The following is a 14,008-nucleotide window of genomic DNA, read 5'->3' as shown; positions in this document are numbered from 1 at the left end:
GGTTTTTTATTCAAACAAACTTCTGCTACTGCCACAATTGTAGACGATCGTAGGCTGGCCAGCGGAGCAGCTAAGTCGAACTACATTAGTTAGCTACAACTACCAGCAGAACTGACATCAGCCCCGACTGTGAGCACTTTTAAATCCAGATTAAAAACGTTTCACTTTTCATGTTCTTATGGCTGAGCTCTTTTTAAGAACTTTAAACATCCATTTTCTTTTCTCTGTTTACTTTTTTTTTCATTCTTCTTTGCTCTTGGTTTTAACTCTATGTGTAATGTTTACCTTTTTTGTTGTTATTGGTTGTTTTTATGCTGTTTATGCTGTTCTTTTTAATTGTCCTTATGTAAAGCACACTGAGTTGCCTTGGTATAATGTGCTATATAAATAAAGATGCCTTAGGCTACCTAAACAGGCTAAAGATAGACACTAGCCAATGTTTATCATAGGATATTATCTTAATTAGACAGGCTAATTCAGATCAGAGGTTTTGACAAGGAGGAAGAAGATGTGCAATAACACATTTCTGGATCTGCTGCATCATTGTTATGCTTTTCCTGATCAAACAGAGAGTCCATCATTAGTCTGACAGCTTTCAGTGGAGTTTTCATTCATTTGCATCTTGGGAAATGTAGGATTCAGAGTTTATGAAGCTACTAGGATCTAAAAATTAAAACATCTCCCATGATTCCTAAACCTGGTGTTATTAAAACAACATTCAGAGAGTTCACAGTAACACACAGTGTGTTTATGTGGGACGATGTTGGAGCCACTGTGAGCTGGAGAAAAAAAAAGAAATAAAAAATGTTCTGTGGATGTTGGAGGGTGAAAATTGATGTGGCTCATGTGGGAGTTTTGGTCTAAATCAGAAATCCACATCATATCCCGGCTCTCCGTGTGTGTGTGTGTGTGTGTGTGTGTGTGTGTGTGTGTGTGTGCGCCTCTCTCCAGGGTTTAATTAGAGCCGCTGAGCTGTGTGTGAATAATGCAGCACCTGAACGTGAACACACCTGAGCTGCTGCTGCCGGAGCAGAACGAACCACCGCAGGGAGGCCGAGCGAGCACCGCCTCCACAGGGAGAGAGAGAGAGAGAGAGAGAGAGAGAGAGTGAGAGAGGGAGAGAGAGAGAGGGATAGAGGGTGGGGGTGAAGGAGTGAAGGAGTGGAGGAGAGAAGGAGCAGCTTCAGTGGATTTCATGGTTTTCAAGTCGTTTCAATCAGCAGTGAAGCAATAAATACACGTTCAATAAATAACATGTGAACAGTCTGACACTGTACTGCACTACTTTACTACTATTACTACGTATTACTGCCATACTGTTCTGTTGTACTGTCTCTTTTGTTTTAAGAACTTTTTATTTAAACATTTTACAAAACATTTCCTGACATATGACTTATGACACATGACTAACCCTTACAATGACAGTAAATACATGATAAAATGAATAGATAAATTAAAGGAGGAGAGAAGGAGGGGGGAGTTAAAATAAGAATAATTAATAAGAGTAGAAATTAATAAAATTAATTGATTAACTAGATAATAATAAAAATAAGTAACAAAACACGCATACATCTATACATCATCCTACACTTACACATACCTTCAAACACAATTAGATTAAGGTAAAGAGGTATATTAATGCGTAAACATAATATATTAAAACAGGTTAAGTAAATATAGCGCAGACTGTAGTGTCTCTTATTTAATGTTGTTTATTCTACAAACTTGTGTTTTTTTGCACAGTGGAATCTCGTTCGCACATTGATTTAATTACACCCATGCACACGCCAATTCATGTTGATACTGTGACTTTCTTTTTCTTTGGGTTTGGGAAGAGGAAGGTCACTACTTTAATAATATTCTATTCTAAAAAAAAACCTTAGAAAGTGCCTTTACTTAAGAAAATACTTAGGTAAAAGGTACAGAAAGTATTATTATTATTATTATTCACTTAAATAATCAAATTCAAATATTTCTAATGTTAGAAATGTAAAAACAAGTAAAGTACAGTTAAACTACTTCCCTCTAGTGATGCATGAAGCACTTCAGTTCAAGTGGAAGCACTTAGAGAATATTTTAGAAGTTCTTCTCAGTCACTTTAACTGATGAGTCGACTGTTGACTCCTCCACCTCCTCTCCAGCTCTGCTGTTTGAGCCTCGCAGGCCTCTGTAGGGCCTAATCCGAGGAGGAGGAGCAGGAGGAGGAGGAAGAGGAGGAGGAAGAGGAGGAGGAGGAGGAGGAGATCTGTAAAGAAAACATCCAACAACCAGAACCATAAACACATTTGGAGTAAATCTTAGTGTTTGACTGCAGCCTCGGTACCATCGGCCTTAATGATGTTTTTCTAACTCTACACACACATTCATTAATTTAATTATAATTAATTTCATTGCTCATTTATTTTTATTGTGCTGAGACCAAACTGCCTCTGTACAGTTTAATGTTTTACTGAGACCCTGAGTCAGGCTGAAGACTGAGCCGTCGGCGCCACCTGCTGCTGATTCTCTGTAACACACACACACACACACACACACACGATGCACTTTGGATTTAATTATTTCATCAAATCTGATCTACAAGTGTGTAAACACAGAACACAGGAAAACCTCAGACTCACTGTGTTTCAGCAGGATGTAGAAAATATGAATAAATAGAATATTTATTTAACATTTTACAGTACAACATCAACACCAGAGAGGATTTTTATTTTGTGTTTGGTTACACTTTCATTCAGCCAGATCCTTTTCTCTTTAAATATTTTTCTTGTTACTGATTATTTTTCTTTTTAGACAGTGAAATAATAAAACAGGAAAGTCAACAAGGTCATACCAGAAGTAAAAATGATTAATAAATATATTTTTATGTGAACTATGAATCTTTTAGAATGGGGAAATTACACATGGTGCTTTCATGAACTTGTCTGGAGGCTCAGTCGATCAGTCGTTATCTAATGGGGGATTTATTTTCTTATCATAATGTAAATGATTTTCAACAAAACATCAGTAATCTCTTCTTCTATCATAAGTATTGATTTAATTAGTAGAAATCAATCACCACTAAATATTTAATCTGTTTCTATATTGATACAGTTTAGTTTACTCTTGGGCGCTGTAATATGTCAGGTTACTTTCTGTGCATAGTACTGTAGTACTCAACAATGCAATAGAGCTTCTGTGCAATATGTTTATTTCTTTTTACATAACAGTCCTTACTGCTTTTGCTTTACTTCCTGTTCTTGGTTGCTTTGTTTTTATAGGCTTCTATCTAATTGCACTTTATACAATATTTATTAATTAAAATGAATAGATTCTGATTCTCTAATTCTGATATCATTTACAAACATATTGTTTAAATAAAAAATAAAATACGTCTTAATCACTGGCCGTGAAACTGTTGTTTTGGATACGTTGGTTTCAAACACGTGAATGCACCGCGGCAAATTTTGCGATTACGAGGGGACCGTGAAGGCAACGCGCTGGATTCTCCGTCCTCTGATTGGTCCGTTCGCCGCTGTTGTGACCACGTGACAACAAAGATGGCGGCGGCCAACGAGGGGAGTAGAGACGGTAAAGACGGTGGCTACGTGGTTTGGTTCAGGTTTTAAACAAGGTGTCAGCGGGTTTAACAGAGTCTGTTCGGGGCTCGGAGCGACTGGTTCACCCGCTGCCACACTGTAATGTAACTGTAACTGTAACGGTAACGGGAACTGTAACTGACCGGAAACAGCGGAGCAGCTAACGGTTAGCCGCCTAGCTAGCTGCCCGTTAACTCACTAAACTGATCGATTATTGATTAGAAACTGTCATGTGACAAAAAATGATTTGTTCTCAGGTTCCGTGTTAAGATGTAAAAGACACATGGTCAATATGAAACTGAATTATAGTCATTTATCAGCTGTTATCGATGAATAACCTGAGATTTATCAACATTTCTAATCTCTAAATCAAATGTCATGTCAGTCAGAATGGCTTCCACAGATTTGACTAGTTTCAGACTACTTTGTGCACAGTTGCACACATTGTACACATTGTACACTGTGTACATTCCTCCCCTGTTGAGGGATGGTTTCTCTACTTTTACATAGATGGCTTCTTTAACTCCTCTTTCAAACCATCTATCCTCTCTGTCTAGGATTTGGACATTGCTGTCCTCACAGGAGTGGGCTTTCTCCTTGAGATGTAGATGGACAGCAGAGTCCAGGCCTGAGGAGTTTGCTCTCCTGTGTTGGGCCATGCGTTTATGTTGTTTTGTTTCTCCAATGTAGAGGTCTTTGCATTCCTCGTTGCATTGGACTGCATACACCAGATTGCTTTTGTGGGTGTGTGGTGTTTTGTCCTTAGGATGTACCAGTCTCTGTCTGAGTGTGTTGCTGGGTTTGAAATACACAGGGATACGGTGTTTGTTAAAGATCCTCCTGAGTTTTTCTGATACTCCAGACACATATGGAATGACGATGTTGTTTCTCTTGTTTTGTCTTTCTTTCTCAACCACTTTGCTGGTTTTCTTTCTAGAAGCAGCTGCAGTTTTCACAAAGGTCCAGCTAGGGTAACCACAAGTTGTGAGGGCGCCTCTCAGGTGCTTGTGTTCTGCCCCTTGGGCCTGTGAGCTGGTGGGCACGTTATCAGCTCTGTGTTGTAAAGTTCTGATAACCCCAAGCTTATGTTCCAGAGGGTGGTGAGAGTCGAAAAGTAGATATTGGTCTGTATGTGTGGGTTTTCTGTACACACACATACAGACTGGCGCGTCTGGTCGGGAACTGCAGTTGAAAATTTATTATTAAGCTTACTACGTTGTTTATATTCAGTTTTTTAGGAGGTGACAGAAAAGTCAACAGGACAGGGGGCGTATTAACCCGCTGAAACAACAGGTGACGCCGCATGAGGGGGCGATGGACCCGTCAGTTATTGGATTTTCTCAGTTGCATGTATATTGAGACAAGGACAGAAGTCCGACTTGACGCCAAAATCGAATTTTGAGCATAGCTCGATTTAGCTCTGCATGTACATGTACTGAGTGTGTGTGTGTCCCTCCCTCAGGTCAGGACAGCATCCTGGAGCCGCTGTGTTTCCCGGAGGAGCCCCCCTCCTCCTCCGATGACTGCGGTTGTGGTCCCGGCGGTCCGGGTCTGCAGCGGCCCAGCTCCGAGCTGCTGGTGTGTCTGTTCTGCTCCGAGTCGGCGCCGCTGCCTCACACAGACCTGCTGCTCAAACACCTGCTGCTGCAGCACAAGATGGTGGTGGCTGACGTCAAGCTGATCGCAGACCTGCCCAAGTGAGGAGAGCGCCTTATACTGTTACTTTGACCTCATAGTAACTTTAAAGGGATAGTTCAACATTTTGGCAAATAGGTTTGTTTCCTTTAATTGTCGGTGCAAGCTATTTTTAGAACGGCGGAGCAGAGCCGCAAGCTGCAAGATATTTCCACGTTTCCTTCATCAAACTCATCAAATACACAATCCAACAACTCCACAACGCTCTGGTGGACAAGTTGTGAGCTGCACATTCACCACACCATGAGATAATAACACAACGTTACCAGACAGAGTTGTTTTAGAGGTAAATACAGAGACTGTTGATGAAAAACTGTCCCTGAAGGCAACGTGCATCAGTGGTTTTGCATGAATTTCCCTCTAAAACAACTCTGTGTGGTAACGTTGTGTTATTATCTCATAGCGTGGTGAATGTGCAACTTGTCCACCAGAGCGTTGTGGAGTTGTTGGATTGTGTATTTGATGAGTTTGATGAGGGAAACCAAGAAATCCCATAATGAGCCTCTGTAGCGTAGCTCTGAGCAGCTCACGGCTCTGCTCCGCCGTTCTAAAAATAGCTTGCACCGATAATTAAAGGCAACAAACCTACTGCTATGACTATAGGGGTTATGGCAATGGGCCAATTTGCTAAAATGTTGAACTTTCCCTTTAAACTATCTTATAATATCTATTTTATAAAAAATATTGTGCTTTTTCGATCTATTTAATGTGTCTTTCTATGTTTAACTTTATATTTGTGTCTTTATTTCCATCAAACCCACTGAATGAAGTCGTATCTATGACGATAATGTGTAATAATAATAATAACAACATTTATAAACTCTGCTCCTCCGTCAGGTACATGTTGTACTGGAAAGGCCGGTTCCTGGAGCAGCCGGTCACTGACTTCTGCAGCGTCATCAAAACCAACTCCACCGGTCCCGTCGGTGAGGAAAACTCACTCTGGACTGTTTTTGTTTTGGTTCTTGTTGTTGTTATTGCTGAGTGTGATTGACGTCTGCTGTGACTTTGTGATGTGACAGAGAAACAGGAGGACTACTTCCTGCTGTGTGACGTCCTGCCTGAAGACCGAGTCCTCAGAGAGAAGCTGCAGCAGAAACGACTGGTGAGAGACACTCTTCTTCTTCATCTTCGTTGGTGTTTCTGTCTCCTACAATAAGGGAAATTTTGAAGACCACTGGCCCAGGACAATAGGTATCAAAAACAACACATCCCAGCCAATTCCTGTGGTCTCGCCTTTGAGGCTGGAACTTTCTCATACCGATACCAATACTAGTAAATTTCCACGATTCTTGACAATTATTCGATACCACGGTTTAAGAAGGACAAAAAAAGTGCTTCTAAATTCATCAGGCTACTTTATTTAATAAATAAATAACTGTTTCACATTAGACTTGTACAGTATTTAGCCTCCACTGTGGTTTAACAATGAAGTAAAAACAGAGTTAAAATGGTGAATATGCCTCAACACAAACATGAAGATATGTACCGTAGTCATTACTTTTATCCTCCAAGTAGTTCCAGGGGTCGACAATATAAATGGCCCGGTGGCCCGGACGTACTTTTCAAACCGTCAGGGCCACCAGAACACTCCAAACACTGGCCCGGTGGGGCCAGTGAAAATAATGCCTTGAAAAAAATATAACAAGTAAATAAATAAATCTAATTTCACATTAAATCCCTGTGGTTTGAAATGATAACTGTCAAATCGTCTCGGTAATTAGTGCTAAGAGATCCCGACCCGATCAACGACAGAGACATCTACTTTCTGTGCGCAGCCAGCGCTGTGCGTCAGCACCACCTGCAAGCAGCTGCAGCTGCAGCTCCAGCTCACTCACTGCTGCTGATAGAAGGTCGTCACAAGAACCCATAAAAACCTTTTTCTTAACCATGAAACTTCCCTCCTCCTCAGCACGTCGGGTCGAGTCCTGTCGGGACCGACGCCAACGTTACACACGGGCCAGAGCTCGCGCTGGGGCGCCAGCTGTTCGGTGTGCGCCACAGCGGTGGTGCACGTGACGTTTAGACCATAATAACAACAACAAAAAAACGTGTGTAAACGCAAAACTGAGCTGAAAATGAAACAATGAGTCAGTTTTGCACCAATCTGTGGAAACAGCCTAAACGTGAATGAATGAGAACAACAGTTATATCACTGAACTACTTGGAGGATAAAAGTAATGACTACATAACTTCATGTTTGTGTTGAGGCATATTTACCATTTTAACTCTGTTTTTACTTCATTGTTAAACCACAGTGGAGGCTAAATATGTGAAACAGTTATTTATTTATTAAATAAAGTAGCCTGATGAATTTAAAAGCACTTTTTTTGACCTTCTTTAATGAAATTGAATGAAAAATATCTGATACAGGATATAAATCCTCAGACTCAAATAAATAACAACATACAAAAATGAAACACAAATATACCAACTCATACATAATCACTAAAATACATATAACAAAATAATCCCCCAAAATCTCAAGAAACTACAAGATCGTGGTATTGAATAAGTATCAAGAATGTTGGAAATTGACTAGTAATGGTATCAGAAAGTTCCAGCCTCGATGGCGAGACCGCAGGAATTGGCTGGGATATGTTGTTTTTCGTTAATATGGGGATCGATACCTATTGTCCTGGGCCAGTGGTTAGAATGGTGGGGCCAGTGATCTTCAAAAGCCACTGGCCCAGAGGGCCTGTGGCAAATTTCCCTTATTGTCTACCCCTGAGTTCAGTGATACAACTGTTGTTCTCATTCATTCACGTTTAGGCTGTTTCCACAGATTGGTGCAAAACTGACTCATTGTTTCATTTTCAGCTCAGTTTTGCATTTACACACATTTACACGTTTTTTTGTTGTTGTTGTTATTATGGTCTAAACGTCATGTGCACCACCACTTGTTCTGGTTGTTGTTGCTCAGGAGGAGGTGCTGGAGCAGCAGCAGAAGGAGAGAGACGACCTCGGCTTCCAGCGGCTCTGCATGTTCTGCAGCGACGAGTTCACCGGCAACAGGTGCAAATAAAAGTCGTATGTCAGGAAATGTTCTGTAAAATGATTAAAACGTTTCAATGATTTTAAATGTTTACAGAATATGTTGTGTTGTGAAGTGAATTAATGCATAATAATCGTGATAATTGAGTGTGTGTGTGTCAGGTCGTCTCTGCTGAACCACATGGCCAGAGAACACTCGTTCAGCATCGGGCTGCCAGACAACATCGTCTACTGCAACGACTTCCTGGACGCTCTGCAGAGCAAACTGGACAGGTAGAGGAAACACCTTTACAACTCAACAACAGAGATCAACCTCACACATCAGATCAGACCCAAACTCAGGAGATAGAGAGAGAGATAGAGAGATAGAGAGATAGAGTCACAGTTGTGTAGCTTTTCAGTTTGATAAAGTAAATGGATGAATTAACTAAAGAACAATTAGAATGGATTTTAAGGTTGTGTTACTGGTTCATAAAGCTCCCTGGTGTTTATCAGACACTCTTTTATTATAAGAATCTGAAGTTCTCAGGTTCTGGTTTCAGTAGCCAGCACCTAAAGTCAGAACTAAAACATGGCGCGTCGTCTTTTTATTACTTTTATAACAACGGCCCCCCAACTTTGGAACGATCTTTTTACTTTTAAAAGCACCTTTTTAGTTTAACTTTTACTTTGCTTTTATTTGTGGCTGTATCGCAATTCTCATTTAATACGATTCAGAATCGATATAAAATGTCCCAAAATCATTTCCTTAGAATTTAAAAGGCAGCATGTTTAACTGCACTATTCTTTTTAATACAGAGGCACTTTTAATTTTGTTACTTAAGCAATATGTGATATTGCTTTTATGCAACAGTTTCAACAATTCCATGATCCATCTAAGCATGGATAAATGTTTAAAACTCTAATAAAATGTGAAAAAGACACTTCAGTCATTCTGTCTTGCAGAGCAGACTGGAGTAGATCATGAGGATCCTTCGCACCGATAGACTGAAGCAGAAATCATTAAGAATCAAATCGAAAATTGATTTTGAATAGAATCGTAGCCCCAAAAATCAGAATCTAATCTAATCATGAGATCGTAAAAGATTCCCACCCCTACTGTGTTTATTTATGTACATATTTATATATGTATACTGTCATTTATTGTCAGATACCATATATTATACTTTTTTAATAGTTTTATTTAGTTAAATTTATGGATTAGTTTTTAGATTCAAGATTCAAGAAGTTCCTGTGCTCTCATGTTTTGTCAATCAGTTCTCTTGTATCTGTAAACCAGTAAATCACTTAGAGTTACATCTACTGTATGAAAGGTTCTATACAAGTTAGATTAGATCTGATAAAGACTTGATCTGTAGTCGCTCCTGTGTGTTCAGAGTCTTGTGGGTTCAGTTGATGATGTATTTGTGTGTGTGTGTGTGTGTGTGTGTGTGTCTGTGTGTGTGTGTGTGTGTGTGTGTGTGTCTGTGTGTGTGTGTGTGTGTGTGTGTGTGTGTGTGTGTGTGTGTGTGTGTGTGTGTGTGTGTGTGTGTGTGTGTGTGTGTGTGTGTGTGTGTGTGTGTGTGTGTGTGTGTGTGTGTGTGTGTGTGTGTGTCAGTCTGCAGTGTCTGTACTGTGAGAAGACGTTCAGAGATAAAACCACTCTGAAGGATCACATGAGGAAGAAATCTCACCGCCGCATCAACGCCAACAACCGAGTCTACGACCGCTTCTACGTCATCAACTACCTGGTACACACACACACACACACACACACACACACACACACACTCACACACACAGAGATGTTGAACCTCTGTCTGTCTTTAGGAGTTGGGTAAAACGTGGGAGGAAGTTCAGAGTGAAGACGACCGGGAGCTGGTGGACGACCAGGACGAGTCAGTCACACACACACACACACACACGTTAACTTAATAACTAAATAACAAAATAGTAGTAGTAGAAATAATAATAATACATTTAAAAAATAAATAAATAAAAATAAAATGTTAGAAAGAGGGGAAAAGATGGGGGAAAATTAAAATAGGAATTAAATCCTAAGACTAGAAATAAATAGATAAAATAAATAAACAAATGAGTTAATTAAATATCAGGGATGCAAACAGCGCACCGAAAAGCGAAACTCGCTTTTTTCATGACCAATTAGGTGACTTGTGTGAATCGTTCAGATCCGAAGAGTTTTTGTTTTTGAGGGGGGGGCGGGGGGGGGGTCTCAGCGTCTCAGCTGGGGTCAGTAAAATGTTTTTCTAACAGGCTGACAGTGACAATCACGTGAAACTGAGGCGAACTCATTCATGGTCTCTGATTATACTGATAACAGCCGACCTCAAACGTAGACGTGCGACATGCGCGCTCATTAAGCGGCGAGTATCCGCGTGCAGTCGGTGCGACGGCGACGCTGTTTTTTCCCCCGTGCATGTCATGGATGTATTATATTAATGGTGCATGTCCGTGGAGCTGTGCACCGTTTCAGAGGTGAAGGAAGCCCTAAAGACATCGCCTCCGATGTAGAATGTGTTCAATTAAAGTGAAACTAACACATTATATAGGCCTATATGTCCATTACACACTGAATGAAACATCCCATGTCTTTATTTATTCAGTTTATTTTAATAGTAATAATTATGACTAACATTCAGTGAAGACCTAAAATTCAGTATCTCCAAAATGGAAATATTGCAAAGGATTTTTTTAAAAAGCATTTTAATATAGAAATGTTGGCCTTCTGAAAACTATGTCCATCTATATGCACTCAATACTTAGTTGGGGTTGAACTACTGGAAATGGACTTTTCCGTGATATTGTAATGTACTTATTTGTTAATGGTGAGCGCCCCCCCCCCGGAAATTCCTCTCTTTTTTGGTCCTGACCCGTTTGCATCCCTGAAATATACATTTCTAATTATATACACAAAATATTTGAAGTATCTATTAATGTATGACCAATTATTATTAATCCCCCACGGGAAATATTCAAGTCATTAATTGTCATCTAGACCAAATGTTTAGGTTTAGTTTTTCATTTAAATTCATTCTACCAATTCAATGTTACGTTGGGTAAACTGACATTACTATGCATTTCTTTATGATTATTGCTGCTCATGTGATCTAACCCTCTGTGTGTGTGTGTGTGTGTGTGTGTGTGTGTGTGTGTGTGTGCGTGTGTGTCTGTGTGTGTGTGTGCTGTGCAGCGATTGGTCGGACTGGCAGGCTCACCCGGTGTCGGCCGTGTGTCTGTTCTGTGATCACCAGTCAGAGACGATGGAGCAGATCTACACACACATGAAGGTGGTGCAACAAACACACACACACACACTCACACACACACACACACACACATGAAGAATTAAAAGTGTTTTTGATCAACGTGATGTTTCCTGTTGTGTTGAACTTGTTTTCATCTCTTCAGGAGTCTCACGGCTTCGACCTCCACAAGCTGAGAACAGAACTCAGTGAGTAAAACAAACCGTCCACTTTGATCCCTGTCTATGTCCTGAAGGTTTTTACAGATATATCATTCACAGCCTCATTTATACAACATTTTATTACTACAAACATGGAAAAATTAGATGTTTTTAAAGGGCTGGTGACAGTATTTTCTCATTTACAGAGTGATAAAAAGAGATATCCAAAATCCTCCTCTGTGAAAACTTTTGACTCTAATATGTCAACAAAATAAAACAAAGTAGCTTTATCCATTGGTCAGATTTATATATGTAATTTAGTGCATATTTAATTAGATATTACCTCATTTACATATTTAAAACCCTGCTGTTATTACACCTGGGTCAAGGAAGGAAGGACAAAGGAAAAGTAGGAGGGAAGGAAGGACAAAGGGAAAGAAAGAAGGAAGGGAGGAAGGACAGAGGGAAAGATGGGAGGAAAGAAGGAAGGGAAAAAGGAAGGACAGAAAGATGGAGGGTCAATTGGATCAAAAGAGGAAGGAAGAAGTAAGGATGAAGGGAAGGAAGAAAGGACAAAGGGAAAGAAGGAAGGGGAAAAGGAAGGAATGAAAGATGGAGAGTCAATTGGATCAAAAGAGGAAGGAAGAAGAAAGAAGGAAGGAAGGAAGGGGAAAAGGATTGTGTAAAGAAGGAAGGGAGAAAGGAAGGAAAGAAGGAAGGATGGAGGAAAGGAACAAATTGTGTCAATTTGACCCAGAAAGACAACAGGAGGGTTAAACATAACATTTGACAAAACTTGTAATACAAATGTTTTTATTCAAACCTTTATTTTAACTCGTTGGTCACTGAGGTTTCCCGCGTTTACAGGGACGATGATACGTTTACAAGCAGCAACAGAAATAAAATAAATACAATTACATGCAGATTTAACAAACTCTGAATGTACAAGACAAATAATACTTGTCTTAATGTGAGTGTTAAACTTGAGAAGTTTCATGGTGATATGTGTTACTTAAACGTTCCTCTGTCTGTCCTCAGACCTCAGGTTTTACCAGCAGGTGAAGCTGGTCAACTTCATCCGGCGGCAGATCCACCAGAGCCGTTGCTATGGTTGCCAGCAGAAGTTTGAGTCCAGCACGGCCGTGCTGCGCCACATCGTGTCCGAGGGTCACGTGATGCAGCTGCCGGACGCGTCCACCTGGGACCAGCCGCAGTGAGTGGAACACGTTTTACTTCCTCGGTCAAATATCAAAACCAAGGATCAGGATTAGGGTTGCAAAATTCTGGGAATTTTCAAAGTTGGAAACGTTCTATTGGAAATAACGGGAATATATGAGAATTAACAGGAATAAATCAGGAATTTACAAAATTGAAGGTTGGCCTTTAACAGGGAAATTTGGGGGTGGGTGGGTGGTAATATTTTACTCAACATTCATGTTTTTGTTGTTCAGTAAAAGAATTGATTGTTCATACAAGAATTAAAACTTGATAAAGTTCTCACAAATAAATCTGTTGAAATGTTTTTTAATTGTATTATTTTGCATGGATGTCACAATGCTTATGACAAAACAAAATATTTACATGTATGTTTGGAAATGATACAGTTTGTTTAAATTACCCCCAATTTCCAGTTAATTCCCATAAATTCCCTTAATTTCCATGGAATGTTTCCCATTTGGAATATTTCAAAAATTCCCCATCTTAAAGGGACAACGAGGAGTTTCTATTTGGTTATAAAAAAATCTCATATTAATGTGGATGAATCTACGCTACCACTTGTTAATGGGTCCATTATGGGCTCATAAATGTAGTGTGAAAACGCTTTGCTTTTCCAAAACTCCTCGTTGTCCCTTTAACTTCCCATGGAAAGTTTCTGGAAATTTACTGGAAATTTCCCGCCCCTTTGCAACCCTAATCTGCAAACAACAACTGACCGTCTCTGTCTCCGTCTCCTCAGGTATTACTTCCCCACCTACGAGAACGACGCGCTCCTGTGCACGCTGTCCGACAGCGACCATGACGACGACAGCGACGCCACCAGACGCCACGGTAGACACGGTGACGGCGGCGACGTCCCGGTGATCGCCGAGGACGTGTCGGAGCTGCGAGCCCTGAAGCAGACGAGCGTCTTGAACCAGCTGCTGAGGAACCGGAGCTCCTGCAGCTGAGACACACACACACACACACACACACACACACACACACACACGGCTCCAACAAGCACTTTACCGCCGCCGCCGGAGACACGGACTCGACCGACCAATCAGAACGCAGCAGCTTCAACAGGTTTATTTTCTTGATGATGAACTTTATTACTGAAAATAAAATAAAAACCACAAAA

At 40.4% G+C, this 14,008-nt stretch overlaps 1 protein-coding gene across 2 annotated transcripts; it reads left to right on the top strand.

Annotated features, from left to right (window-relative positions):
• The first annotated feature begins 3,513 nt into the window (after nucleotides 1–3,513).
• znf277 (zinc finger protein 277) lies at nucleotides 3,514–13,924 on the top strand. 2 transcript variants are annotated; one of them, XM_085780277.1, is made up of 12 exons: nucleotides 3,514–3,567; nucleotides 5,038–5,272; nucleotides 6,108–6,196; nucleotides 6,293–6,375; nucleotides 8,194–8,285; nucleotides 8,427–8,537; nucleotides 9,862–9,994; nucleotides 10,074–10,141; nucleotides 11,455–11,551; nucleotides 11,673–11,715; nucleotides 12,706–12,880; nucleotides 13,625–13,924. In XM_085780277.1, the coding sequence occupies exons 1-12, from the start codon at nucleotides 3,537–3,539 to the stop codon at nucleotides 13,833–13,835; spliced, it is 1,368 nt and encodes a 455-aa protein (XP_085636403.1). In that variant the 5' UTR covers nucleotides 3,514–3,536; the 3' UTR covers nucleotides 13,836–13,924. The 2 variants fall into 2 exon arrangements, with proteins under 2 accessions (XP_085636403.1, XP_085636402.1); XM_085780276.1 differs by having other exon boundaries at nucleotides 3,522–3,576.
• Nucleotides 13,925–14,008: the final 84 nt, after the last annotated feature.

Source organism: Trachurus japonicus, chromosome 6, assembly GCF_045865225.1.
Source record: "Trachurus japonicus isolate A0001 chromosome 6, Traja_1.0".
NCBI lineage: Eukaryota > Metazoa > Chordata > Actinopteri > Carangiformes > Carangidae > Trachurus > Trachurus japonicus.
Note: the sequence above shows the minus strand (reverse complement) of the source record. Positions and strands in the feature narration are given on the sequence as shown.